The sequence below is a fragment of the Silurus aristotelis genome, assembly GCF_946808225.1.
Source record: "Silurus aristotelis genome assembly, chromosome: 15".
In the NCBI taxonomy this organism is placed as follows: Eukaryota; Metazoa; Chordata; class Actinopteri; order Siluriformes; family Siluridae; genus Silurus; species Silurus aristotelis.
Genome location: NC_139588.1, coordinates 21,964,361 through 21,992,066, shown reverse-complemented (window position 1 = coordinate 21,992,066; position 27,706 = coordinate 21,964,361). Strand labels below are relative to the sequence as shown.

General features: G+C 40.4%; 1 protein-coding gene across 4 annotated transcripts; it reads left to right on the top strand.

Annotated features, from left to right (window-relative positions):
• Positions 1 to 457: 457 nt before the first annotated feature.
• Positions 458 to 27,706, top strand: mideasa (mitotic deacetylase associated SANT domain protein a). Of its 4 annotated transcripts, none has more exons than XM_083562592.1 (13): positions 458 to 777; positions 1,965 to 3,546; positions 10,448 to 10,663; positions 14,254 to 14,587; positions 15,646 to 15,712; positions 15,831 to 15,973; positions 16,096 to 16,199; positions 17,884 to 17,959; positions 18,326 to 18,414; positions 19,361 to 19,483; positions 20,584 to 20,694; positions 23,046 to 23,242; positions 26,348 to 27,706. In XM_083562592.1, the coding sequence occupies exons 2-13, from the start codon at positions 2,206 to 2,208 to the stop codon at positions 26,559 to 26,561; spliced, it is 3,015 nt and encodes a 1,004-aa protein (XP_083418718.1). In that variant the 5' UTR covers positions 458 to 777; positions 1,965 to 2,205; the 3' UTR covers positions 26,562 to 27,706. The 4 variants fall into 4 exon arrangements, with proteins under 4 accessions (XP_083418718.1, XP_083418717.1, XP_083418719.1 ...); XM_083562591.1 differs by having other exon boundaries at positions 458 to 946; XM_083562593.1 differs by lacking the exon at positions 26,348 to 27,706 and adding an exon at positions 23,417 to 23,443 and having other exon boundaries at positions 460 to 946; positions 23,046 to 23,294.

The following is a 27,706-nucleotide window of genomic DNA, read 5'->3' as shown; positions in this document are numbered from 1 at the left end:
CCCCATCATCCTCACAAGCTGGGATGTGCATAAAATCACAGTTTTCTTTTTGGAATTATGAAAATTCTCCTAACTTCACTAGGTCTTGGACACCATTCACCTTCACTGTTGTTTTCTGTAAAGCTGCTTTGAGACAATGTCTGTTGTGAAAAGCGCTATACAAATAAACTTGACTTGACTTGACATGTAAGCGAGTGCCTGAAACAGGGGTCCCATCCAGGACGTTCCTGCCCCCATGCACACCTGGTTTTCTTGGAATAACTTATTTATTTATTTATTTATTTATTTATTTATTTATTTATTTAGATAAAACCATGTTTATTTGCTATTATTCATCAAAAAGCCTAAAACACAATTTAAGGTTTAAATTATTTTAACAATTTATAAAGAAAAAAAAAAAACCATCACTTTGCTGGTGAATCGACTCCCCGAAAGCCTCGTTCAGAAGACTCGTGACTCCTCCGTCACTGGGTGAACGCTGTGCAAGCCGACTCCTGAGTCTCACGGAAGACGAGCAGAAACCGAGCTGCAAGTTTGCGCACCGAGATCTGAGACTCGAGCTTCTTGTTAGTTTGTTACTTAGGAGTCGAGAGGGGGGTTAAAGAGGGAGGAACAAAACGCAAGACCTTCCTGTGCAGGGTGGGACGAAACCCCGACGCGACGCGACGCGGCGCAGCGGAATGCGCCAGTTGGCGTAACTTTGTTTCCAGTTTGCGCCGTTCGGATATTGACACTTTGACGTCATAAGTCCGAGGACTTCCTATCGAGCCTATAGAGGTCGGTGATTGTGACCCGGTTGTGGGGCTGTAATAGGGTAATAGGGTTCAGTGTGCCAGTTGTGTTGGAGTGTGTGCGTGTGCGTGCGCGCGCGTGCATGCGGGTTTTCTGCGTCACTTCTGCAGCCCTGTCACCCGAACCCCCGAGCCGCGAAGGCGACGTTTGCACGGTAAGTGGATCCTGTGCGCTTTAAAAACAAACAAACAAACAAACAAACAAACAAAAAAACACGTGAAGCTCTAGAAACACTTTGGCTTGTTGTTTGCATTTGCGGTTGCATTTGTGTGTGTGTGTGTGTGTGTGTGTGTGTGTGTGTTGTTTCAAACCAACGCGTGCGCATTCTTTAAAGGCCTAAGCAAAAAAAAAATAAAAAAAAAATAATTAAAAATAAAAAAAAAATGCATAATTAATGCTTGCACAAAACATGATGATTTTATAATTTTTTTGTTATTATTATTATTATTATTATTATTATTATTATTATTATTATTATATTTCAATATTATAGTGATCAATAAAAAAGTGTTTGTAGAAGATCTGGGAGTCTGTTACAGTCTGTAGAAGTTTTTCTCTCTCTCTCTCTCTCTCTCTCTCTCTCTCTCTCTCTCTCTCTCACACACTCGTTCTCCCATATTCTCTCTTCCCCTTCCCTATTCACTTCCTGTAATTCTTGTTGTCTTGCACTGCACTGTCCACACCCCTGCTGCAGTTTGCTTTCTGCCACTGTTGTTGTTGTTGTGCAGGACTGAAAAAAAAAAAACCTCACCAAGAATCTAGTTTCCCTGAAGGAATCACGAATCTCATTCAGATCTAAAAAAAAAAACCATGCGTATTTATACACATACAACACGCACAAATACAGAGTACAGCTGCACACAAATCTAAAGTGAAAGTCGAGGTCTTTAGTTCTGCTGCTGTACATTGACCTGAGTGTGAAAGTGTTCTTCAGGATCGTAACGTATGTGTCTAGAGTACAGGTTCCCAACCCTGTTCTTTCCAGAGCACACCCTTTCCTGCATGCTTTTATGATTTCTCTACTCCCGATACCACCGATTTAACATTAACAGCACTTTACCAAAGCGTGTGTTAAAGTCGACAAAAGTTATGGATTAGGTTTAAGGAGGGAGGGGTGGGGGGTGTAATGTACGCATCGTTTCTCAGATTCATCGTAAGTTTCTCTTTTCCAGACTCTTGCCTGAGGGATGACGAAGCGCTCGGCTGTTTACAGAATAACTCGTTTGGAGAAGAGGAGAACAGGCAAGGGAGGAAGTGTAATTCATGTTCCCTCTTCTGCGTTGCGCCTACACGCCGAGGCGCTCTGACGAAAGCAGTCAGACTTGAAGAGCGGTGTTTTTTCTTTTTTTTTTTCGGTTGGTGCGTGCTAATGATCATTTTCGACCCGCCCTTTTGTGCTTTTGCAATCTCACCATGAGCCTCTCTCCTCACCAGAGAGGGAATGTTAGTAATCTGAGCAAGCAGAACATTGAAGGCATCGAGGAAATTGCATCGCAGCACTCGGGAGAGGTCTTCTACGATACCGGGGGAGCACCGTTGGAGCAAACGAACAGTGCTACGGGAAGGACGGACCCTGGGTTTGATCCCCAGAGCTCGGCTCTTTTCAAACCTGAAAAGGGCTATCAAGTCTGGGGCCATTTTCAGCAATCAGGTCTAATGAAATGGGCACCTCAAGAACCTGTGCAGTCCTCCACTTGGTTTCCAGGCTTACAAAATTCAACTAAGCTGCCCCAGAACTTTGGACCTTCTCTAAGTGGAATGGACGATGGACGAGGACACCAAGCTTTACCGAAGACCAATCACAACATGGACAGCGTGCAGCAAGAGAAAATGCCTGCAGGTTCCTCGGTGTCTTACTCTGAACCAGCCCAAGCTATGGCACCAGGCATGGAATGGGACTCTCCTGCCATGGCAGCCATGCATCATTCCCAGTTCCAGGGTCACAAAGTAGGAGAACCTCAGTACCAACCTCACACCATGCATCACTCCATGCCTGACACGTCTCTCCAACCCTTTCAGGTAGCGTTCGGACCTAACAAGCAACTTCAGACCTCAGGTTTCTTTCAGGGTTTCCAAGGAAATAGCGCACCACAGAACCTTGGTTACAGCAAACCACCAAAATCTCAACAGCAGCAACTTTTGCAGCTGCAACAGCAGCAAATTCAGCAGATACGTCAACAGCAGCAGCAACAACAACAACAGCAACAGCAACAACAACAGCAACAACAACAACAACAACAACGACTGCTCCAAATTCAACAGCAGTACCACCATCAGCAGAAAATGCAAGAACAGTTGCAGCAGATGCAACACCAGCAGCAACTGCCAGAACTGCACCAGCTGCAAAACATGCTGCCTCCAGAACCTTGTCCATCTCAACCACTTCAGCAAAACCAGCAACTGTCCAGACCACCACAGCAACCAGAAAACAGTCAGGGCAAAGCAGATTCTTGTACGTTGCCTCATCAAAGACAGGATCCAAATCTCCAACAGTCCACAAACAAAGCTCCAGATCTCGGACTTCGGGAAGCCGAAGACAAACCCGAGGCTCTCCCTCGGCGCTCCAGAAGGCTCTCGAAGGACGGACTCTCTCCTCCGGTGAAGGAACCGGCCCGTAATGGAGGTGTCCCGGGTGTCACGGGAGCTTTTGTCGGGGTTATCCATACCACACAGAGAAGGAGGAGGACGTCTAAAGAGATCAACCTGGAAACTCTGGCGCAGAAGGCCTCAGAGATGGAGTTTTTGCCTGCGAAGGTGAGTTCGGTTCAAACGGGTTTGTTTACTGTCTGCTTTATTTATTCAATTATTAGACAATTTTTGAAATAGTAATAATAATATCTATACAACTGTAAAAAAATACAACTATACATAAGAAAAATATCGTGATTGAGGGGGATTGTTGATTTTATATATATATATATATATATAATTTTTTTTTGCGGAAAAACGTCCGATAAAATGAAGTGAAAGATCGTTCTTTAGACGTTTATTAGTCAAAAACGAAACACGATTACGACAGACGTCATTTCGTCGGGTTTATTCCGTCGTTTCATTGCTATGTTTCTAAACGGTAGTGAAGGAAAGAGTAGATCATTTCAGCGGCTTCATCATAACGCCGTTTTTATTTGTCATTTAGTCATTTTCAATAAGCAGATCCCCCAAACACGTGCACATACACCAACTTTGACTAATTCTACCTGCTTTACAAAATATGACAGCTATGGGACACATTATGATAAACAGAATGCGTAGCTTTACCTCTCATATGTTCTGGTCCGTATCGCGAGCAGTTTTGTCACGTGACTCCTATTATTATTGTAACAATTATGTCGAGATTCGGACCAAATACATTTTCTTTTGCATTGTGTTGCGTCTATGGGAGTCACGTGATAAAAAAACCCCGACTCGGACGAGATTACTCATGAGGCGAACTGCTCAATTCTGTTTCCTGTGCATAACCGATGGAGATTTCGCGATGCTTTGCTCATGTAGAAAATGAACGAATCACTCTTTGAGACGACTCGTGCGTCTGACTCACTTTGTGGCATCCACAAAAGTCTATTACTGCCCCTAGCGCATTGTTGTCGGTCCTATGAGTGGCGAAACCTTGATTTGGCCTCCCAATAAATAGGTTTGAGTGAGGGGAAACACCCTGGAAGGTACGCCAGATCAGTGTCAAAAACTGACTTTTACTTGTCACCTACAGTGTGTGCGGGGAAAAGGGGAACTTCGGAACTAGAATTTGGCAACCCTGCGGTATCGGCGATTGGAACCAGTTCGAGTTCGTTTCAATCCCCTTGCCTTTAACTTGTAATGGTTCACTCTGAAGCTGTTTATAGGAATATAATATAATACCGGTTTAGACGTGATGATCGTGTCCCGTCTGTTCATTTCGAAGAAACGGGTTCAGCCTCATCATCATCATCATCAGCCGATCATGAGTTCATTCAGGGAGAGACAGTTTTTCTGGCACCCTGATGATAATTGATCATGACGCCCAAATTCCTTTACAGAAGATCTCGCACTGGTTCCAAGCAATTGCAGATGCCCCAGGGTTTGCCAACTCCTAGGTTTAAAATTCCCGAAAATAGTGTCGTCGCATATTCTAGCTTGATAGGAAGATGGGGTCGGAGCGCAGGGGCCACCGTGATCAGCCCCTTAGAAGTAAAAATAGTTGCTTGCTCAATTACCCAAAAATGGGAACTCTTTGATACCGGGGCTCGAACCCCCCGACCTTTTGATCTGTAATACTGTTATGTCTTAACCACAGTTAATCCAAGAGAAAGATATCTTTGTTCTTATTGGGTATCATTTCGCATTCAAACTAATATATATATATATAAACAAATCAGTGTCGATCATTTATCAGTATTAGCATAAAATTAACATATTCGATATATGTAAGAAAGATCTCTTCAGGGTGTGCTATAATAGAAACATCATCAAAAATCGGGTCTTTTGTTATCTCCCCCAGGTGGTTATATTTCTTTTATACTTAGCGATTTAGCTGCTTACGGATTAATGGAGTATGCAGCCTACTGTTTTATTTGTATATTGTCATTTCTAATGTTGTAGAAGATTCCAAGGAATAAGTTTCGTGACTGTTATCACTCACATTATGGCAGCTATAAACAGTTTCTGACCATCTACTTTTGCTTCGTCTCTCTCTGGAAGTAAAAACAAAAGCAAAACTCACAGGGTGTCATGTTGCTGTGAAACTGGTGAAAGTTTTCGATCTGCTCTGGGGCAAAGCGCTGACACTGGAGACTCCTTCCATTCATTAGAAATCAACGTCTCCTCAGGGAAACCCTGACAATGTTCTATGTTGGCTTTGTTATGTAGCAATAGCAATGGTTTTGTTAGATCTAGATTACGAGGATCATCCATTATATTGTAAAAGTCGCTGTTGTGGAAACAAAGCGCAGTATTTTTTTTTTGTCGAACGGTTTTGTCTGCTCTTGCTCTTGCTGTTGCCGACGGTTGCAGCTTCGAATTTACTGAAACGTCAGCCATCGGAACGGTTTATAGTTAAATCAATGTTGTGGAACATTCCAAGGGACAAGTTAGTTCTTGTTTTCACTTGAATAATGGTCATTCCCTCACCAGTCTCTTTCGTCACACACACACACACACACACACACACACACACACACACACACACACAGTGTTGTCTAACGTTTCATTAAAAAAAATGATAAAAGTAACACTAAACCAAGACTGACAATGCTTCTGACTAGATGAAATGCGATTGAAGAGGGAGGGGACCAATCAGCAGCAAGGTCACAGCAAGGTCAAACGCAAAAAAACCAACAAAAAAAACAAGTGCATCTAGGTACACTTGTAACCAGTTGTATAAGGACCCCAGCAGGTCAGTTGTTCTAAACATCTTAAAAACTGAACCTGTCAGGGCAGTGACCATGCGAAGGACACGGGAGTAACTCGATTATTGTCTATTGAAGATCAGTAAATAAACCAGAGTTCTGGAGAGTAACTAACCGTAACGCGGGAAAAATCCAGAATGCGGGTATATTCCGTACAGCGGGTATAATCCATAAAGCGGGGCATGATCCGGAAAAAAGCGGGTATGATCCGTAGGGCAGGTATAATCCGTACAGTGAGTGTAATCCATAGGATCGGAACAGGAAGCAGGAACCAGCAGGGAATGCTGGCGCTCTGGAATCCGGGAGATCATAAGCATGACCATGTAGATCCGGCAGCGAGTGAGGTCGGAGCATGAGCTTATAACGGGGAGCAGGTAATGCGGAACAGGTGTCGGCGATTAGCACCGAGAGCGGCTGAAAGAGAGCAGCTGAGGGGGTGTGGCAGGGGGATCCCTGACAGAACCACAGATCTTCTGTGAATGTAGGCTTCCTCAAATCCTTCTGTTTCTTCATGTAATTGCAGACACTTGATGATGTTGAGATCAGGGTTCTGTGGGGGCCAAAAATGTTACTTCCAGGGCACCATGTTCTTCTCTATGCTAAAGATAGTTTTGTTGGCTGTATGTAAGTCGTTGTGATGCTGCAGAATAAATTTGGGGCCAATCAGATGCCTCCTAGATCGCACTGCATGATGGATAAATGGTATCTGCATTTCTTTGTATTTCTGAGCATTGAGGACACCGTTAAGATAAGGTCAAATTAGTATCGTTTTTTTAGTATGAACCGAATTTGTTGTGCCTTTGGCTTACATTGATATACAGTACGTAAAGGACAGAACACTTCCAGATGTGCTGTTAATAAAAGTCAGGTCTGGAGTCTCTGTTCTCTTTCCTTAGCTTCTGAAATGTTTTTATTTCTCTCATACCACAGCAGGTTGTTAGCATTTATGTAAACGGTACATCCTGCTGTTTTATTAGTTTCAGAATCGGAACAAGAATGCGTTTTATTGCCAAGTATGTTTCACTTACTACAAGGAATTTATCTTGGTGGTGGAAGCTTCCAGTTGCACTTTTTTATTTTTATATATATATATATATATATATATATATATATATATATATATATATATATATATATATATATATATATATATAATAAAATAAATACAAAATGATTGCATGAAAAATCATTTTCAAATATGAAAGTTTTTTTTTTTTGCATTTTGGAGAGCATTTAACTGTTCATTGTGGTAAATTGCCTGAATATAGTGCCTGGCTGTCCTGGTGCTCTGTAGCGCCATCCAGAGGGCAAAAGTTCGAAAAGTATGTGGCTGGGATGTGGGGGATTTTTCAGACCCCCTTTCTCAGTGTGGTTGTATACGAGGTTGTATAAATCTTTTTATTATTTTTATTATTTTTTTTTTTTTCTGTTTACAAGAAAGTACTATGTTTATCTACATTTACACACTATCACCTTCAAAATATTTGGGGAAGTAAAGTGGAAGTGAGCTTGTGTTCGCGTGCACGTGGTCAGAATAACAGACGTGGTAACGCACGTGGTAAGAACAGCACCGGTTGCTCACGATGTACACGGGACGATGTATTTAGACTTAAGGTAGGTGCTCCCTGTGACTGCGCATGCAGCCTTCTGCTGCCATCTGTTGGCGTTTTACGAAACTAGTTTCGAAACTTTTTTGATACCACCTCGTACGGTTCTTGAGAGGTAAGCAGAGGAGCACAGATAATCCTTTGAGCCGTACGAACCGTCCTCTGTAGTCTTCTGACCTTTTTTTTTTTTATCGTCAGCTTGAACGTTGTGGAACATCTGCAGAAATAATTGAGTTGTGAAGCACCTATTTTTGGACTGTTGGCACTTCATATGTGAGCTGCGGATGGTGGGACTGCTATTTAAGTCTTCTACATCGTGCATGACTGAAAACTCTGTGTGTGTGTGTGTGTGTGTGTGTGTGTGTGTGTGTGTGTGTGTGTGTGTGTGTGTGTGTTAGACTTGTTCTAAACTGCATGTCTACACCCCTACACATTCCACACATGCGCCCCACACACACACACACACACACACACACACACACACACACACACACAGCTTTAGGGAGGAGGCGATTCCCCCGACCTCTCCATGTTTGTTAAGAGATCTCATGTGCAAGCATTATTCATCCTGTGTTTACACTCCTGTGTGTTTCTTGTTTTTCTCTCTCAATTAACACAAATCATAACTTTTTTTTATTAGAAAGAAAAAATTTAATTTCTGAAGATTTGTGGTTTTAAAAAAAAAAGGATTTGAAAAAAAAAACGACTCGCTCGGCAAACTTGTTATTTATGGATGAGTCAGCGGTTTTATTCGGTCTTCAGGCGGAAATAATTGCGGAAGCGCGACGAGACGCGGTTAACGATCCCTCGTCGTGCCGCTCCAGGATCTTCACAGCTGCTTTCGTTGTCATTTTGTTGCTTCCTGTCATTTTTCTGCCTCGTCTGTCTGAGACTATCATTAGCTTGATGTGTGTTCACATGTATTTTAGGATGGATGTAGAGTTTGAGATGGTTTGGACATGTGCAGAGGAGGGACATGGGGTATATCAGTAGGAGAATGCTGAGGATGGAGACACCAGGCAGGAGGAAAAGAGGAAGACCAATGAGAGAGTTTATGGATGTGGTGAGGGAAGACATGCAGGGAGTTGGTGTGAAAGAGGCAGATGTAGAGGACAGGGGGGTATGAAGACGGATGATCCGCGGTAGCGCCCCCTAATGGGAGAAGCTGAACGAAGAAGAAGAAGGATGGATGTGGAGTTATCACTCTATCTACTAGATCTGAACCCCTGAAGGAAATGGAAGGAAGGAAGGAAGGAAGGAAGGAATGAAGGAAGGAAGGAAGGACAGGAAAAAAGATACTGAGAGGAAGGAACAAAGAAAGGACGGGAAGGATGGAAGGAAGGAAGGAAATACAGGAAGGAAGAAAAGTTGGGAAGGAAAGCTGGGAGGAAGGAAGGAAAGAAGAAAAGACAGGAAGGAAAGATGAGAAGGAGGGATGGGAAGGGTTGGGGGGGAGAATGAAATTAGGAAGGAAATGAAAGGAGAAAGAAAGGAAGGACAGAAGGAAGGAAGAAATGAAAAGGGAAGGAAGGACAGGAAAAAAGATACTGAGAGGAAGAAACAAAGAGAGGACGGGAACGAAATACAGGAAGGAGGAAAAGTTGGAAAGGAAAGACTGGGAGGAAGGAAGGAAAGAAGAAAAGATGGGAAGGAAGGAAGAGAGAGGAAAGAAAGAAAGGGAGGAAAGACTGGAAGGAGTACTGATATAAAAAATGAAAATAGATTATGGAGTAAGTTTGTCCATATGTACCAGCATTTTCATCCAGTATGGTGGAGACGGTGTGACTGAGTTCTGAGGTCCCCTAATAAATTGTTTAGTGAGTAATGAACTGTGTAAAGTTTGTAATTTTAACTTTATAGTTTTAGTCGTGCGTGGCCCCTCAGTGTGCCCCGGGGCACCGTTATTTTTTGCAAACAGGTTGCACACACACACACACACACACACACACACACACACACACACACACACACACACACACACGTCCTGTTGACCCTTCTATATACAGTACAGACCAAAAGTTTGGACACACCTTCTCATTCAAAGAGTTTTCTTTATTTTCATGACTATGAAAATTGTAGATTCACACTGAAGGCATCAAAACTATGAATGAACACATGTGGAATTATATATGGAATTATATACATAACAAAAAAGTGTGAAACAACTGAAAAATGTCATATTCTAGGTTCTTCAAAGTAGCCACCTTTTGCTTTGATTACTGCTTTGCACACTCTTGGCATTCTCTTGATGAGCTTCAAGAGGTAGTCACCTGAAATGGTCTTCCAACAGTCTTGAAGGAGTTCCCCAAGAGATGCTTGGCACTTGTTGGCCCTTTTGCCTTCACTCTGCGGTCCAGCTCACCCCTAAACCATCTCGATTGGGTTCAGGTCCGGTGACTGTGGAGGCCAGGTCATCTGGCGCAGCACCCCATCACTCTCCTTCTTGGTCAAATAGCCCTTGATGCCTTCAGTGTGAATCTACAATTTTCATAGTCATGAAAATAAAGTGAACTCTTTGAATGAGAAGGTGTGTCCAAACTTTTGGTCTGTACTCTATATGGTTCATTCCTTGCCAAATGTCCAATTCTGTATGCATGTGATATTTGAATTCTCTCGCAATCATTCCTTATTTCCTGCTTCTGACTTTACGACGTCGTGTCTTGGCAGCGTGACGAGAGCACATCAAACAGACAGACAGGGATGCCTCCGCTAGTTATGCCCGTGTCCGTACCCGTTCGGAGGATTCAGGTCCAGGTCGAGCAGACGGGCGGATGGACGCGGGAGCAGAGGCTTCCCCCGGAGAGTACGCAGCAGTCGGAGCACAAGCCCTCCGTTATCGTGAAGCGTCGCCGATCGTTAAGGACCTGTGACGGTTTCGACCAGGTACGGTGTGCTGTATATCATGTAAATCAGCTGACGGTCTCACGATGACGCAACAGTGATGGAGCGAAAAAATCTAAATGCCCTCATTATCTCACATTTCTCACACTGACAACAAAAACAAATAAAATATTGATTATTCCTGGAAGCTGATTAAACCCTGTCATCGACACTATATGGACAAACATATTGGGACACCGGACTTTTTCCAGCCATATGTGTTTTTTCCCCCAAACTGTTACCACATAGTTGGAAACACATAATTGTGCAGGAAGCTCTGGATGTGGTCCATCATTTCAACTTGGAGACCCAAATCTGTTCCAGCATGGCGATGTCCATGTGCACAAAGCCAGCTCATTATAGATATTGTCTGTCTGTCTGTCTGTCTGTCTGTCTGTCTGTCTGTCTGTCTGTCTGTCTGTCTGTCTGTCTGTCTGCCTGCCTGCCTGTCTCTCTCTCTCTCTCTCTTTCTGTCTGCCTGCCTGCCTGCCTGCCTGTCTCTCTCTCTCTCTCTCTTTCTGTCTGCCTGCCTGCCTGCCTGCCTGCCTGTCTCGCGCTCTCTCTCTCTCTCTCTCTCTCTCTCTCTCTCTCTCTCTCTCTCTCTCTCTCTCTCTCTCTCTCTCTCTCTCTCTCTCTCTCTCTCTCTCTCTCTCTCTCTCTCTGTGTCTGTCTGCCTGCCTGCCTGCCTCTCTCTATCTCTCTATCTCTCTCTCTCTCTCTCTCTCTCTGTCTGTCTGTCTGTCTGCCTGCCTGCCTGCCTGCCTGCCTGCCTCTCTCTCTCTCTCTCTCTCTCTCTCTCTCTCTCTCTCTCTCTCTCTCTCTCTCTTCTCTCTCTCTCTTTCTGTCTGTCTGTCTGCCTGCCTGCCTGCCTCTCTCTCTGTAGAGCTGCAACTAGCGATTATTTTGGCATCGATTAATCAAACGATAAATTTTTCTCTCTCGATTGATCGTTGTAGGGTTTTTTTTTTTTTTGGGGGGGGGGGTCCCCTTTAAATGAGCTGTTTTGCTTATTATTACAATATAAAAACCCTAATTAATGGTATTTATGTATAAAATTGTACTTTGAAACAATGCAAAAGCTACATATAGAGTTACTTTCTTTAACTTTGACACTTTCAAGCTTAAAGTGGCTGCTTGTTGAGTGTATGGGGATTTGAACAATTTCACTCATGCTGGATTGTTTCTTTCTGCAAATCCCCCCCCCCCCCCCCCCAAAAAAAAAAAAAAAAAAAAAACATCATTTTAATAAGCAATTTGTTTAAATCAACATTGTTTTGAATGATAATTGCAGATGGAAAGTTGACAACAATGTTTAAGAAACACAGATATTATGTTTAGTTGTGAAGATATTAGTATCTTGAATATAATGAATTTAATTTAATGATATATGCATAAATTAATATACTCACATTGAAAGCACGCATTTGGTGTGCAGAAACATTTGCTGAAAATCACAACAGTGACTACCAATGTGATCGTTTCCTGCTGCTGTTATTTGCAGATGAAGTGTTTGTTCGCACCGGTTTAATTGAATCATCACGATGTCACGAACGAGCCGATCGCGCAACCTGATGCTCGCGAGTCACGACAGAACAGATCCAGTGCGACTTTCCCGAAGTTACAGTTTACACAATAGCACTTCATTAAACTACACCATATTCACACAAGGAGGATTCTACAGTTTTTGCTTATTATGCTGATGTTTCACCTTCATCTGAGACACCAGTGTCTTTTCTTTTTCCTTTTCGCAGGCCAACTAATCGATAACGACATTTGTTGACAACGGATTTTATTATCGTTTAGTATCGATTTTTATTGATTATTTTTTGCAGCCCTGTATCTCTGGCTCACTACTGTCATATTTGTCTGTCTGTCTGTCTGTGTCTATCTGTACATCTGTCTGTCTGTACGTTTGTCTGTCTGTCTGTGTGTCTATCTGTACATCTGTCTGTCTGTGTGTCTATCTGTACATCTGTCTGTACGTCTGTCTGTCTGTACGTCTGTCTGTCTGTACGTCTGTCTGTCTGTACGTCTGTCTGTCTGTCTGTCTGTCTGTACGTCTGTCTGTCTGTCTGTCTGTCTGTCTATCTGTACATCTGTCTGTCTGTCTGTCTGTCTGTCTGTCTGTCTGTCTGTCTGTCTGTCTGTCTGTCTGTCTGTATTCACTTGAACTAGGAGGCCCAAACATGTTCCAGCATGACAATGCCCCTGTACACTAAAGCCAGCTCGATGAAGACATGAGGTGATATCAAGAAGTTTCACGATTAGTTTTGTAAAACAATGGCAGCACAAGTCTCTACACACAGTCACAGGGAGCACAGACTTTCATAAGTCAGTGTGCCAAAAGACATCTACATCTGGAGTTGTGCGACCGGTGCTATTCTGACCACGTTCCCTACCACATCTGCTATTCTGACCACATGTGTACCCTGTCACAAAGTTCTCCTCACACATGAGTTTCTTGCCTGAAAACAACACGATCTCACTTCCGCACCCACCCTTCTCGCCAGATTCGGCTCCTGCGGGCTTCGCTCTCTTCCTGAAAATAAGGATGTGGTTTAAAGGTCACCGTTTTGGACACCGTTGCTTGGATCCATCGCGAATCGCAGAAGGTGTTTCACACAATCAGAAAAGAAGACTTCCAGGACACGTTCCTGAAGTGGCAGGAACTCTGGAAGCGCTGTATTGCTGTGCAAGGGGACTATTTTGATAGTGTGTACATGTAGATAAATAAAGTACTTTCTCGAAAAACAGAGCTCGTCTCGAATCTTTTTGATACCACCTCGTGTGCTTTACATGAATTGAAGTGGTTGATCTCCTGCTATGGAGCTTCAACCCTAAAAAAGAGCTTTGGGATAAATGTGAATACTGATTGAACCCCAGGCCTCATCACATCACTTACACCAGTACCTGACTTTATTAACACCCTTGTGACTGAATGAATCTCCACAAAATCTAGTGGAACATCTTCCCAGAAGAGTGGAGGCTGTTATAAGAGCAACTAAGTTGGGACTATATGTGGAATGGGATATTTAAAAAATCTTAAGCTGCATCTGTTTATGATTGTAGCTTATATTGTATATAAAAAAAATCTTTCCTCAAACTTCTTAAGCTTTATATGAAAATGTTCCTCTTGGTATAATATAAAATATATATATAACTGAAAGAACTTTGAAATGACTACTGAAGCTGCTTGGTATCATGGAGGTGCTGTTTCATTATTAATTTCTGTAACAGCAGGACTGACAGACGTGCATCTGCAAAATCTTTTTAGACTAATACTACCGTTTCCATAGCAACAGCTTATTCTTTTGACGAAGAACGGTATGGTGTAATAATACACATCACTATGTGGTGAATTATTAACATAGCTTGAGCTCAAGTGTTTTATTAACCTTGTAAAGTGTAAGTTACTTTCCTGTGGCTGAACCAAGTCTTCGATTGGTTCATTAATTTATAAAATCATTTGCTTTGATAAAAGTTTCCCCTTGTAAAGTAGATTTTTTTTCTCCTCCAGTAGCGCATTCCAAAATCGTTTAAATAATTTTTATATATTCGCTCTAAATGTCATTTATTTATTTATTGTGTCCCAGGAGGAGGCGATGGAGGACGAAAGGTCCCCGGACAAGATCAAGCGCCGCCCGAGACCCGAGCCCCTGGTCATCCCTCCTCCCAGACCGTGCACATTTATCGCCCCATCTGTCTACTCCAGCATTTCACCCTTCCAGAGCCACCTGCGCTCCCCAATACGCATACTGGACAACCCTCTGACTCTGCCACCCTACACGCCTCCACCCATCCTGTCACCAGTACGCGAGGGCTCGGGTCTTTACTTCTCCACCTTCCTCTCCAATATAGCAGCAGGAAATCAGGGCTTGCCTCCGCTGCCAACCCCCAAGACCACCTCCAGAAGTCTTCTGCGCTCAAGTGAGCAATACGTTTATACCTTTATACATACATATAACACAGGGTTGAGCGATATGACTATATAATACTGATATTGTGAAAAATTGTGTAAAAGTGTGTGGTAGGTTCTGTCTATCTATCTATCTGTCTGTCTGTCTGTCATTTATTCTCCCTGTCTGTCATTCAGTCTGTCTGTCTGTCATTCATTAATTCTGTCTGTCTGTCTGTTTGTCTGTCTGTCTGTCTGTCATTAATTTATAATGTCTGTCTGTCATTCATTTATAATGTCTGTCTGTCTGTCTGTCTGTCTGTTTGTCTGTCTGTCTGTCTGTCATTAATTTATAATGTCTGTCTGTCATTCATTTATAATGTCTGTCTGTCTGTCTGTCTGTCTGTCTGTCTGTCTGTCTGTCTGTCTGTCTGTCTGTCTGTCTGTCTATCTATCTATCTATCTATCTATCTATCTATCTATCTATCTATCTATCTATCTATCTATCTATCTATCTATCTATCTATCTATCTATCTATCTATCTATCTATTAATTAATTAATATAGATAGATAGATAGATATTAATATGCAAATGAAGGTCAGTATGACCTGTGGAAGAGGTGGGGCATATAGAAGCAGTTAGGAAGTGATTCTGATTTAAATATTCATAAAATCTGTAGAATTAAAGAAATGTAAGCATGTTTCTGGATACAGTAGTGTATGTTTTATGTCAGCGTCTTGTTGTCCTGTGAAGTCGGTTCCAATGAGCCGCAGTCCAGATGGAATTGCATGGTGTACGGAATTGCAGACATGTTGGTTCGCTTTCGCTTTCCGGAATAAGTCTCCAGCCTCCTCTGCTATAAAACAACCCCATCACCATTAAGCTTCCACCTCCATATGTGACTGTGGGGGTGAGGGAGTCTGATCCCATTTGTATTCTACAGAACTTTCTTCCACTCATTCGCTGTCCTATAACATGTTTTAAAAAAACATAAAAGACTAGATGTTTCCACACTTTTGTCAGCCCACAGCAGTATGATCTTTAAGAATTTCTGTGATAAACAGATGTGTATGCTGGGATTTTTGCAGGCAGTTCTGACATCACTCCTCCCATGCCCCCTCTGATCGGAGAGGCCACGCCCGTCTGCTTGGAACCGTGAGTGAATTAATAACACTTTAGGATCAGAAATGTTTATCACACAGAATTAAAACTACATTAGCCTTTATATCAGCCTTTGTATTTCCTGTCAGCGTTGTTTATTTGTGTCTTACAGGCGGATAAACATCGGCACTTATCACCAGGCAGAGATTCCTGAGCTCCAGAAACGTTTACTGGTTAATCAGGATCAGCACAAAGCTACTCTGGTGTATCTCCCCCTGCCACAGGTGGAATCTTCACCACCCCAGGATGACACAGGTGAGTCATGAAGGCTAATCAGAAGAGCTAGTGATTTTCTAATGAACTGTCGTGTGGTCCCTCTTTCACTCCTCATCCTGAATCACTCGATTGTTCACTATGTCACATGTCTCATCCTGCAGTGGACAATCTGATAAACCTGGCCTGCTCCAGCGTCCTGTGTGGTGGAGGAACCAACGTGGAGCTCATGCACCACTGTCTTCATGAGAATGGAGGTGATGTTATGGTAAGATAAGGAACAATTATTTTGTCCTTCAGCTAGTGTCAGTGTTGTCTGTCTATCTGTCCGTCCGTTCGTCCCTCCATTCATCCATCTGGTTGTCTTTCTCTCTATTCGTCTGTTTATTTATGTAACTATTTATTTAATCGTTTTTTATTTATCTGTCTACCTGTATGCCTGTCTATCTGTTTATTTGTCTGTCTATTTATCTATTCATTCATTCATCCCTCCATCATTCCACCTCTCCATGTACCGTATTTTTTCGGACTATAAGCCGCCACTTTTTTCCCACGTGTTGAACCCTGTGGCTTAAACAACGAAGCGGCTTATTTCTGAATTTCTCCTGGGTTTTTTTACGGTTTCACAAACTTCAAGCCAAAAAACTGAACCCCATAACATTAGACCAATCCAATTTCCGAACGGAAACGAAAAAACGCACCTCACCTGTGTTCTGACCTGCACGGCATCGGGAGAAAAAATAAATTTTTTTAAACGCATGACGATGCCAAAAGATAAACTCTCGAGAGAAATAGTTGTGAAAGGAAGGAGGAAGACAGTGAACAATGACTTTCTTGGTCGGCTACTGTTTAGATACAAGCCGTTGTAGCGCGTTGAGTCTGGGTGAAGGGAGAGCTCACTAACTCCAGTTACAACAGAATTCATATAAGCACAGACAGGTTTCCAAAACTCGTGCTTTTTTATTTTCTTGGCAACAGCGTTATGGGTTAGTCAAAGAAACTTAGAAATCAGCATCAGAAAATAATAAGGACATATTCTTCGCCCTTGCACACACGCAGTAATACCGGAAAAATGCGGCGGAGGCTATTCCCAAAATACCGTTATGCTCTTAAAGGAGTCACAACATATTTCACCCGTTACACCGTGTAACAGACACTGTCTTTCATAAAAGCCTGTGTAAAGTTCATTAGTTTCAGTGTAGACACCTGCAGCTTATAGACAGGCGCGGCTTATTTATGTTCAAAATAAAAATATTTGTAAAATTCAGTGGGTGTGGCTTATATATGGGTGCGCTTTATAGTCCGGAAATTACGGTATCTATCTTTTTATCCATCATTTATCTGTCTATCATTCTGTTTGCATGTCCAGCTGTATGTCGGTTGATCCATCCATCCATCCATCCATCCATCCATCCATCCATCCATCCATATTTTTAACAATTCTTTTTCTGTCTGCCTGTCTTTCCATCTGTATGTCTGTTGAGCCATCCATCTATTTATCAGTGCATCTATCAATGCATCCATCCATCTTTTAATCTGTATTTTTCTACTTATTTATCTTTCCATTTGTAAATCTACTGATCCATCCATCCTTTTATCTTTTAGCTGTCTGTCTATCTCTACATCCCTTCATCTGTTTAGTCACCAATCCATCCCTTCATCCACCAATCAACTTTAACAGTCTTTCTATTTCTTTGTCCATCTCCATATTTGTATGTTTGTTCATCCATCTATTCACTTATCTGTCCCTCTGTTGTCCTGTACGCTGCTCAATCTTTCTGTTTGTTGGTGTCTTTGAGTCTTTCAGTGTCTCTTTGTACCTTAAAAGCAGCACAATATTACCAAACCCTCACTATTGTGATATCTGTATGTGTGTGTATATATACATGTACACCATATCGGCTTCAACTTATTCCCAACGCGTTCAAATTCTATTTTGTCTATTTCTCTAGAAAACTCTTGAAATGCTGTTGCTGAGGAAACCGATTTTCACCAAGGACCACCACCTTGCTAACTACCACTACGCAGGTCAGAACTGACGCTACCAGTCACAAGGGTCCTTTGTTTACATATATTGTACATCGCCTTTCAAATTCCATAAGGAACAATCTTCTTCGCTCATGCCTAGATTCTTCCAACTCCGTAAATTAGGTAGCATAATGTTGAATAGCTTGCTAGCTGCCTGAGTGACTGGCTTACACAATATAATAGTTAGCATAAAGTAAGCTAGCTTGCTAGTAACATGAGTAACTGGTTCACACAATATTATAGGTTAACTAGCGTACTTGTGCTGGGACGATGTTCTGCTGGCTAGCTAGCATGGTTTATAAACCTGCCTCGTTCCTAGAGTCAAGCTACTGTTTCTTCTTAGCTATCGGGTTTGTGTTCCATCAGGGTCCGACTGCTGGACTGTGGACGAAAAGCGCTACTTCAATAAAGGGATCTCTGCCTACAGGAAGGACTTCTTTTTAGTGCAAAAAGTGGTACGGATGATTGTGTTTACTGGAAACTTTCTATTTCCTGTTTTCCGATTTCCTGTGTGTCCTGTGTACTTTGAAAGTGATTTTGTTAAACCAGGATTCGTCGCAAGTCTTTCTGTTCCTGTGTAAGTTAGGGGAGCTCCGAATTAGGGATTTTTGCCACCGATTCCCGTTCACTGGAAGTTGTATCGACCGATGCGGATTACAGGGTCTTTTCAAAGCCTTCTTTTATCTATCTATTTATTTATTAATGCTACGTAATAGGTAACATCAAACAACAGTTTAAAAATGTAGAAAATTAAAGTGCAGTTGTGTTGGGTACCTTATCTGATGTTTAAATTTACTTGCATTAATGAACCAATTGTTTGTTTGTGGTTGCTGTATGAACTTTACTTTTAATAGAGAAAATCATAAATGAAATTTCATAAAGAACACTAAAAATAAATATAGATAAATCCTGCGGTTTATTGCTCCCCACCTCCGTCATGTCTTTATTCCCCACTAGAGGGCCGTGCCCACGCTTTCATAACCGCTGATGTAACGTGAATCCAAGTAGGACAGGAGTCGCTGGAAACCTTTAGAAACACTTGAGTTGCTGTACAGTCCCTCTCTCTTTTAGCGCTAGCCAACTTTAAAAACTGCTCATATTCCTTCACGTGACTTGACTTTAAATGTCTGATGAGGTTGGCGGTGTTTTGGCTGCTTCCCGCCTAGTGGAGTTTTCTTGGTACACATGTTGCAGATTGCTAATGCAATGTATTATTTGCTAAACAAATTTTGCGTCATCCGATCGGCCCCTTCCGGATCGGGATTTATAGAGCCCGCCGATCGAACTTCCCAACGCGATTATTGGCCGTTTATGATTGGAGCACCCTTAGTGTAAATCTGTGTGTGTGTGTGTGTGTGTGTGTGTGTGTGTGTGTGTGTGTGTGTGTGTGTGTGTGTGTAGGTGCAGAGTAAAACCCTGGCACAGTGCGTGGAGTTTTATTACACCTATAAGAAACAGGTGAAGGTGGGACGCAGCGGAATGCTGGTCTACGGCCCTCCGGATCCAGAAGAGCCCATTCCTGAGGTAGTTCATTTTAAAAACATCAATTATCTTTGCATATGGATTCAAATACAAGCACACCAATATACATGGAAAGAATGTTAAAGATCAATTTTGAGTCTATTTACAAACTAAATTCCCTGTTCATTAACTGTAAAAGCTTCCAGACTTTACAGTCTGAAATTCTGTTTATGGGTCAGCACAAAAGTTTACACCCCCCAAGGTGCTTGACAACATACTTTAATTTACTTTTTTATTATAAATATACTGAAATCCATACTGTTTGAACTCTATAGCAATTTTTCCACTTACTCTGAGGTGGTTGTGGGGTTTGGGGTGTCACATGCATAACCACACAATAACGTACATATGCGGTAATTACAAGAAAATGGGATTCTGGTATAAAGATCATGTGAGATGTGAGGATGCAGTGGCTGAAGGGAAACCAGGACATGGTGCAGAGCCCATCACCTGCATGTTGAGCACATGATCCGTCTCCTGATTTGTTGTCCAATATAAAATACTAGTTGCCCCACCCATTGATCAAAATTACTATGGAAACTAGTAGTAGAAATTGCCCAGTGCCAACTGAACGGAGACAAACAAGTGAATGTAGCATTAGATTTCATCATTTGGTTTCATCATCTCCTTTGCTTATTTTTTTTATAATTTCAGATATTTTTGGAGGAATACATTTACATTTAGTGCATTTGGTAGATGTTCTTATCCAGAAAAACTGAGCTTTCTCGTTTATACAACTGAGCAGTTGAGGTTTAAGGGCCTTGCTCAAGGGCCCAGGAGTTGCAGCTTGGTGGTGGAGGGATTAGAACTCACAACCTTTTGACCAGAAGAAAGGTTACAATCGAAAGATGTTGAATGCGCCAATTACAGCAGAACTACAGTAGTAGTAAGAAGATGAAAAAAAAATTAACCTTCATTCATTCATCTAACCCTTCATATTTTTGTTTGTTGTTTGTTAATAAAATAATCAGAACATCTGCATTAACTTTGGTAAAACTTTTGCACTCGGCTGTCATGTGACCTCACAGGTCATGAGGATTATCAGACTTGATGAACTGATGTAAAGGTTGCTATCTGAGCGTGTCTTCTCTTTTTGACTAAAGATCCCGCAGATCAAACAGGAGCAGCCGGAAGCAGGAGAGGAGAGCAAACACAAGGCGGAGCAAAAGGACAAAGGCGCTGATCTTCTCCCCAACGTAACGAAGACTCTTCAGGTCAGTGGTAATGAAATGTCATGGTGACTCCGGCTTCTGGACACGTCACAGTAGCAGGTGAAGGATGGGTGATGTTCACAGTGTGTCGAAATAATCGTTGTCAGCAGGATTTTTCTATTTTGTACTAAACAGTTAAGTTAAGGTTACTATGGAGGGTTAAACTGAAGAACCGAGGCAATGGATTTGGACAGTTATTAATATAAACATTGCTACAATTTCTTAGGGCTGCAATTATCATGAACAGCTTTAGCCAACAGCTGATGACCTCAACAATGATGCAGCTATAATGAACGAATATCCAGTGATGGATTGGTTCAGTTTTTAGTCTGGTTCATCTCAAGGTTTCCTCCTTATACCATGTCAATGTTTTTTCCTCAGCACTGGCACACTCATTAGGGATAAACTAAAAAAAATGAGTTTTACGATGCTAAAATGTACGTTTGTAATCAGAGGTCGACCGATCCTTTGTTATTGCCGATGAATCGGCACAAATAGTTGATTGCTGGAACTATCGGCTATCAGCAAAAATCCATAACCATAGTTTTTCCGGCTTCCGGTCCGCTTTTATCACAAGAGCGGCCTCTAGAGGTGAATCACTGACGACTCTATCCGTTTGTTTTTACACAAGACCGCACGATGCATGGAGAGCGCGATTATTTATAATTGATTCATTATCTTATTATATTCAATATAATGTATTTTTCCAATATGGAAAATGAAACACTTTTAGATTGGAATAAGTTTTTTGGTCCTACCGAATTTTCCCACATGACTCGAATGCGATCACTATTAATTGCCCTTTTTTTAATTCTCCATTCTGATTGGTTGAAAGATGTTAATACTTTTTTAATTCCAGTTCTGACAGGAGTGCAGGTCAAAACCATCAGGTTAATATTAATTTACTCGTTCTAATATGATATCGTTTCTAGAGTACCTCTGTTCACAAGGACATGGAATGATGGCCGAGCTACATAAGAGAATTAAAAACGTGTTACATAGCAATTTTCTGTAAAGACATTTTTCGAAAGATGCCTCAAATCTGTAACTTGTGATTGAAGTCTGTAGGAATTGTCTTGTTTTCGTATGTATCTGTAAATGGATGAAAAGCGTGTCATGTTGCAACAAATGAAGAATTGCAATCATTGGTGAACTACTGATGTACGAGAAAAATGCGATACTTTGAGAGATGCCTTTATTGGAAAAGATCTTTCACACCATCATTTATCAGACATATTGTAGCTGACATGTTGTATGTAAAGTACAGCTCTGTTCCTGTTGTGTGTGCAGGAAGTTACAGCTCTACCTCTGCCATGTTAATCTGTATTCTATGTGACTCTCAGGACGTTGCTGAGAGAACGCGCTCGAGAAACAGTTTCTTCAATCTACATATCAAATATTGATCAAAAAATTATCGGTCACTTTCTAAATAATAAAAGTATAGTGTATCTACTAATAATTATACATAAATAAATCATTTTTACAGACGCAAATACCGAATAATACCGTACTAATGTGTATGCTGCTTCATCATTTTCCATTTAAGGAATATGAATGTGAATTAATTTATTCAGTGTTGAACAGTAATGAAGTAAATGTATTTCGTTCGTGTATTTAAGTAGCTTTTCCACGTATCTGCACTTTACTGAAGTTTTTCCATTTTTGGAGATGTTACTGTAACTTCACTACATTTCAAAGTCAAATATTTTACTTTTTACTCAACTACATTTTGAGAAATCAGTCGTTTCTTTTTATTTATTTGGATAAAAACGTAACACGCAACAAATCACCAATCAGGGTCGAGCGCTCGCTCTGTTTTGTTTTGATTGGTGCTTGGTGTATCTACCGATCACCAACATACAGTTTAGCATCAGTCAAGCAGAACATTTAGAGAAGAACAAATGATGAAGAAACTCCAGACTTGGATTCGCCACATAACGTGATCTCATTTATTTTGAAGTATTTGATAAGAAGGTTTTGAGTTCATGATAATTGTAATAGAAATCAGTGTTTGAGTCATTAATATCATTCTATTAATAGATCAGTGTGCTGAAAGTCACATTCGAGTCTTTTCACATAAACTGAGGTGATTAATTAAAGAGTCTTGTGATAAAAATGATAACAGGAACATTATAGTTATAATAAATCAGTACTTTGGATACTTAAGTACATTTGAGTAAAATACTTTTACTCAAGTGAAAGGGAGCACTTTTACTCTTACTGGAGTCACATTTTACAGAGTGAATCTCTACTTTTACTTCATCCACCACTGAATGTAATCAGGTTATTCACACAGTTCTGGGCTTTTATTGATGTATTGGATCTCAATGCTTGTGCATGGTCTCATTTTACAGGAGGGGAAAGTGTTGATGTTGGGCAACCCGAAGGTGGTTTTATTGGACCATGTAACGGCGCTGAGGCAGGAAACACAGACTCCTCAATTCTTTGCTCCGAAACCTCGTGAGACTGCAGTGAGGAGAAGCACACCATCAAATGCCCCTAAGAGTCAGGGGGAGCCCGAGGGCATATTTCCATGCAAGAAGTGCAGCAGGTCAGTGTGTGTGTGTGTGTGTGTGTGTGTGTGTGTGTGTGTGTGTGTGTGTGTGTGTGTGTGTGTGTGTGTGTGTGTGTGTGTGTGTGTGTGTGTGTGTGTGTGTGTGTGTGTGTGTGTGTGTGTGTGTGTGTGTGTGTGTGTGTGTGTGTGTGTGTGTGTGTGAGAGACAAGCCTTTCAAGTGAAATTGGATCATCCTGATTGCTCAAATACGCTCTGAAGAAAGTGCTTTCTACATCTATGAGCTCACAGATGCCTATGATTGGTTAGTGTTTCTGTAATTGAGAGGAGAGAGAGAGAGAGAGAGAGAGAGAGAGAGAGAGAGAGAGAGAGAGAGAGAGAGAGAGAGAGAGAGAGAGAGAGAGAGAGAGAGAGAGAGAGAGAGAGAGAGAGAGAGAGAGAGAGAGAGAGAGAGAGAGAGAGAGAGAGAGAGAGAGAGAGAGAGAGAGAAATTCTCTAGTCCCTCCATTTTTACTCATTCGCTCTGTTCTCTCTATTGACCCATTCCCTTCATTTTTTTTCTTTGCCTCTATTCCTTAATTCTTCTATTACCTCAATTCCTTCCATTCTTTCTACCCTGCAATTCTTTCTATTCCACCCATGTTCTTCATTTCCCTGTTCTCTCTCCATTCCAGTCTCCTTCCCCCCCCATCACTCACTCACTCACTCTCTTTCTCACACACACACACACACACACACACACACACACACACACACACACAGTTTTACCCGACATGACTGCTGAATGGAAAAACTGAATGCATACTTCTGTCATAATTTATATATCAACTAAAGGAATTCCAAGAAGTTGAAAGAGATACAAGTGTGAAACCTGTTCAGAGGATTCGAAAGCTCAGGAGATCCTCCACTCCAACCCATATAAAGCAGATCTTCATGTAGCTGGCTTTGTGCACAGGGGTATTTTCATGCTGGAACAGGTTTGGGTCTCCAACTAAAGGGAAAATTTCATTCTCCTGCATCCAAAGGAACAATTGTGTGTCCCAAGTTTGTGGTAACAGTTTTGGGAAGAACCACATATGGATGGGAAAAATCTGGTGTCTCAATACTTTTGGATATATTGTATTTATGGAAGTACCCAGATTATACCTGGAAAATATTCACATCTATAGAGATCATTTAAGATTCTAATGTGCGCCCAAAGAACCTACACCAGATCATTCCACACGTATCTACATAGACATGCATCGGGTTTGTTTTGTGTTCTGGCAACCTGGAGGTGGAATGAACTTCTCCTGACTGCTCCAACAGCTGAGTCACTGACTCAAGACCCACCTCTTTAGCAAACACTCTTTAACAAGTGGGCCCTAAACCTAATCTGAAGAGAAAAGGAAAAGAAATACACACACCCTGATACATCAAACTCCTACATTACCTCCTCCAACCTTCTAACTTGTGAAACCCTTGGGATGTGATAGGAGGAAAAACTGGCAGTGTGGTGGGATGAAATGAACTTCTCCAGGGTTCACTCGTTTCTTTTACTATCACATTTTCACGTTTTTTTATTCTTCTTATACTACAGCAGTGTGACACAGAGAGCAGTTTTTAATTTATATATATATATATATATATAATTTTTTTTGTATGAATGAACAGTTTACTTTTTTTATATAGTAGAAGTATTAATAATAATACAAAAAATTATTATATTACTTTAATATAATTAAAATAGTAGCAAACAAATACTTCAGAACAAACTATTATTTTACATTTTCTATTATTATTTATTATTATTATTATTATTGTTATTTTATTAAAATGAAGGGATAAAGCATTCAGAGAAAATATAAAATTATTATTATATTAATTATATATATAATAGTTATTATCATTATTATTATTATTATTATTATTATTAAGAAGAAGAAATAATTATTCTAATAATACAATAGTTCATAAATTATATAAAATTTATTATTAATTAGTACTGATTATATGAACTAAAAATTATAAACTATAATTAATTTAAATGAAGGGGAACATATAAAATTTTTTAAATAAACAAATAATCAAATAATTGTATTGTAGGTATTTGATAAATGTGTAAAACATGTCCCAGGCTTCTTTTCCTTTTCTTTTTTCTTTTTTTAATAAAATTTTTATGCAATTTTTAGTTTATAAATTATATATTTTTTTAACCAGTTTCAAACAAGTACAACAAAAAACAATTAATTTAAATATAGGGGAATGCATTCAAAGGAAACATAATTATATAAATAAAAAACAAATAAATAAATAAAACATTGTCAAATTCTGTTTACAAAACTGTTTACTTTACTGTAATATTTTATTATTATTTATTATAAACCTAAAATAATAACAGTAAACACAATACTATCAATTCGATAAAAACGGCGACCAGCATAATCACAAAAATAAATCATCAATTTAATACAGGTGGAAAAACCATTTAAAGGAAAAACAAAAAATAGATAGAACAATGGATAATTAATGATTAAAAAGAAAGTCAATAATTTGTTTTAATTCTTCTCATCAGTACCACAGCAGTACAGAAATGAGCCACAATTTTGTGTAAAAAAAAAAACAATTACTTACTTATTTAATACAATAAATAATACAAAAATAAATTCAATAGAATGAAACAGTAACAAATGTATAAATACAATAGAAATTAAATCTTTCACTAATTAAAAAGGGATAAAGCATTGATAGGAAAATAAAATGTAAATAAATAAAATAAAACCGGGTACAATAAAAAAAAAAAATTCAGTAAAAGCAGCTCATCATGTCTATTCACTTTATAATTTGTCCATAAACAAATTCTTCGTCGGGTTTTTCAGTTACTGGTTCGAGGTTAAATCAAGCCAGGTTAACATGATGTAGTATAGAGCAGATGCCGGTGTAGAAATGGAAATCGAATACGTTTTTGTCATAAAAAATTAAAAGTAAAGGAACGAATTGCAATAATGAATGCAATAAAATCATCTTGCATCATGTTTGGTTGGTTGGTGATATAAAACTGTTCTAGAAAAGCAACACAAGTCAGTATTCTGACGAATCAGAATGGAGAACTGCTATAAATATGTATAACTGGTGTTGAATTTAATCACACATCTGGTTAACAGGGTGTTCTACAAAGTGAAGAGCCGGAGCGCTCACATGAAAAGCCACGCCGAGCAGGAGAAGAAAGCAGCGGCTCAGCGCCAGAGGGAGGAAGAGGAGCGTCTGGCGGCGATGGCCAGGCTTAGGGCTGCGAAGCCCGAGACGTATGAAGAGGACAGTGAAGCTGAGGAGTACACGATCAAGCCGGAGAAGAAGAGAGACGATGACTGGCGATAAGATCATAATTATTTTATTTTTTTCTATCACTTATTTAGCCAAGCATATTCCAAATCCGATGGACACTTCATGAACCCGAAGCTATGACGCGAGTTATTTGGTATGGTGTCGCCCCACATGTTATACGTGCTTTAACCGCGTAATATCAGTAAACCAGTTCCATGCGGAGCTTAAACACACGGACTACACGACCCCCAGTCACTGTTGGATCGGTTTCCTTCAACAGAGCAGGTTTTAAAGCACATTTTGTAATAAGGCAATTTTTTTCTACAAATACCAGATTTCTATAACTGCATATATTTTGCCAAATAATGTTTGTTTTTTGGGGGTTTTTTTCAGTGTAATTGTTTAACATTGATATAAAGGACTGTTCATGATTATTCAGGTTTAAAGATGAGAAATTCGAAATCAAGGGAATTGTATTTTGTACAATTGTATTGTATCATCAGCTCAAGGATACACTATTATTTTGATCTTTATTCAACACGGGCGATTTTTTTCAATCATGTATTATATCTATGAAAAGTATAAATTGTAGAAAATATATATATCGCCTTCGGTGTGCCTTTTGTTTCGGTAGGAAAGTGTCGCTTTGAACCTTTTTCCCTGAGGTCATATGATCTTTCCTGCTATACTGAAGTGATCCGTAGACTAAACGAAAAGGACGTCTTCCTACAGCCGAACATCCGCCAAGATTCTCAGTGTCTGACTGTTAACCACATAAACACAACCTAAGCCTTATGTCTGGAGGAACGTTTTCAGAAGAAGTGTCTGCCCTCTTCTACATACACTGTTCCACTGATTCAAACTTGATTGAGGGCTGAAAAGAAATGTTGCATTATATAAAAACTGTATTAAAATTAAAGTTACTATGGTTTCTCTCATTTATGATGTAATAATATAAAAAAAAAAATGTAAACCCTCTGTAATCAGCGTCACAATGGGAGCTGGAAGGTCATGAGTTCAAGCGCCAGGATCGCAAATCTGCCACGGTTGGGCCCTTGAGCAAGGCCCCTAACCCTCCGCTCTTTAGGGGCCCTGTATCATGGCTGACTCTGCACTCCAGCTTCCTAATATCACTCAGATATGTGCCAAAGTTTAAGTGTACTGTACAAATGACTATTAAAAAGCCCCTTTATCTCTCA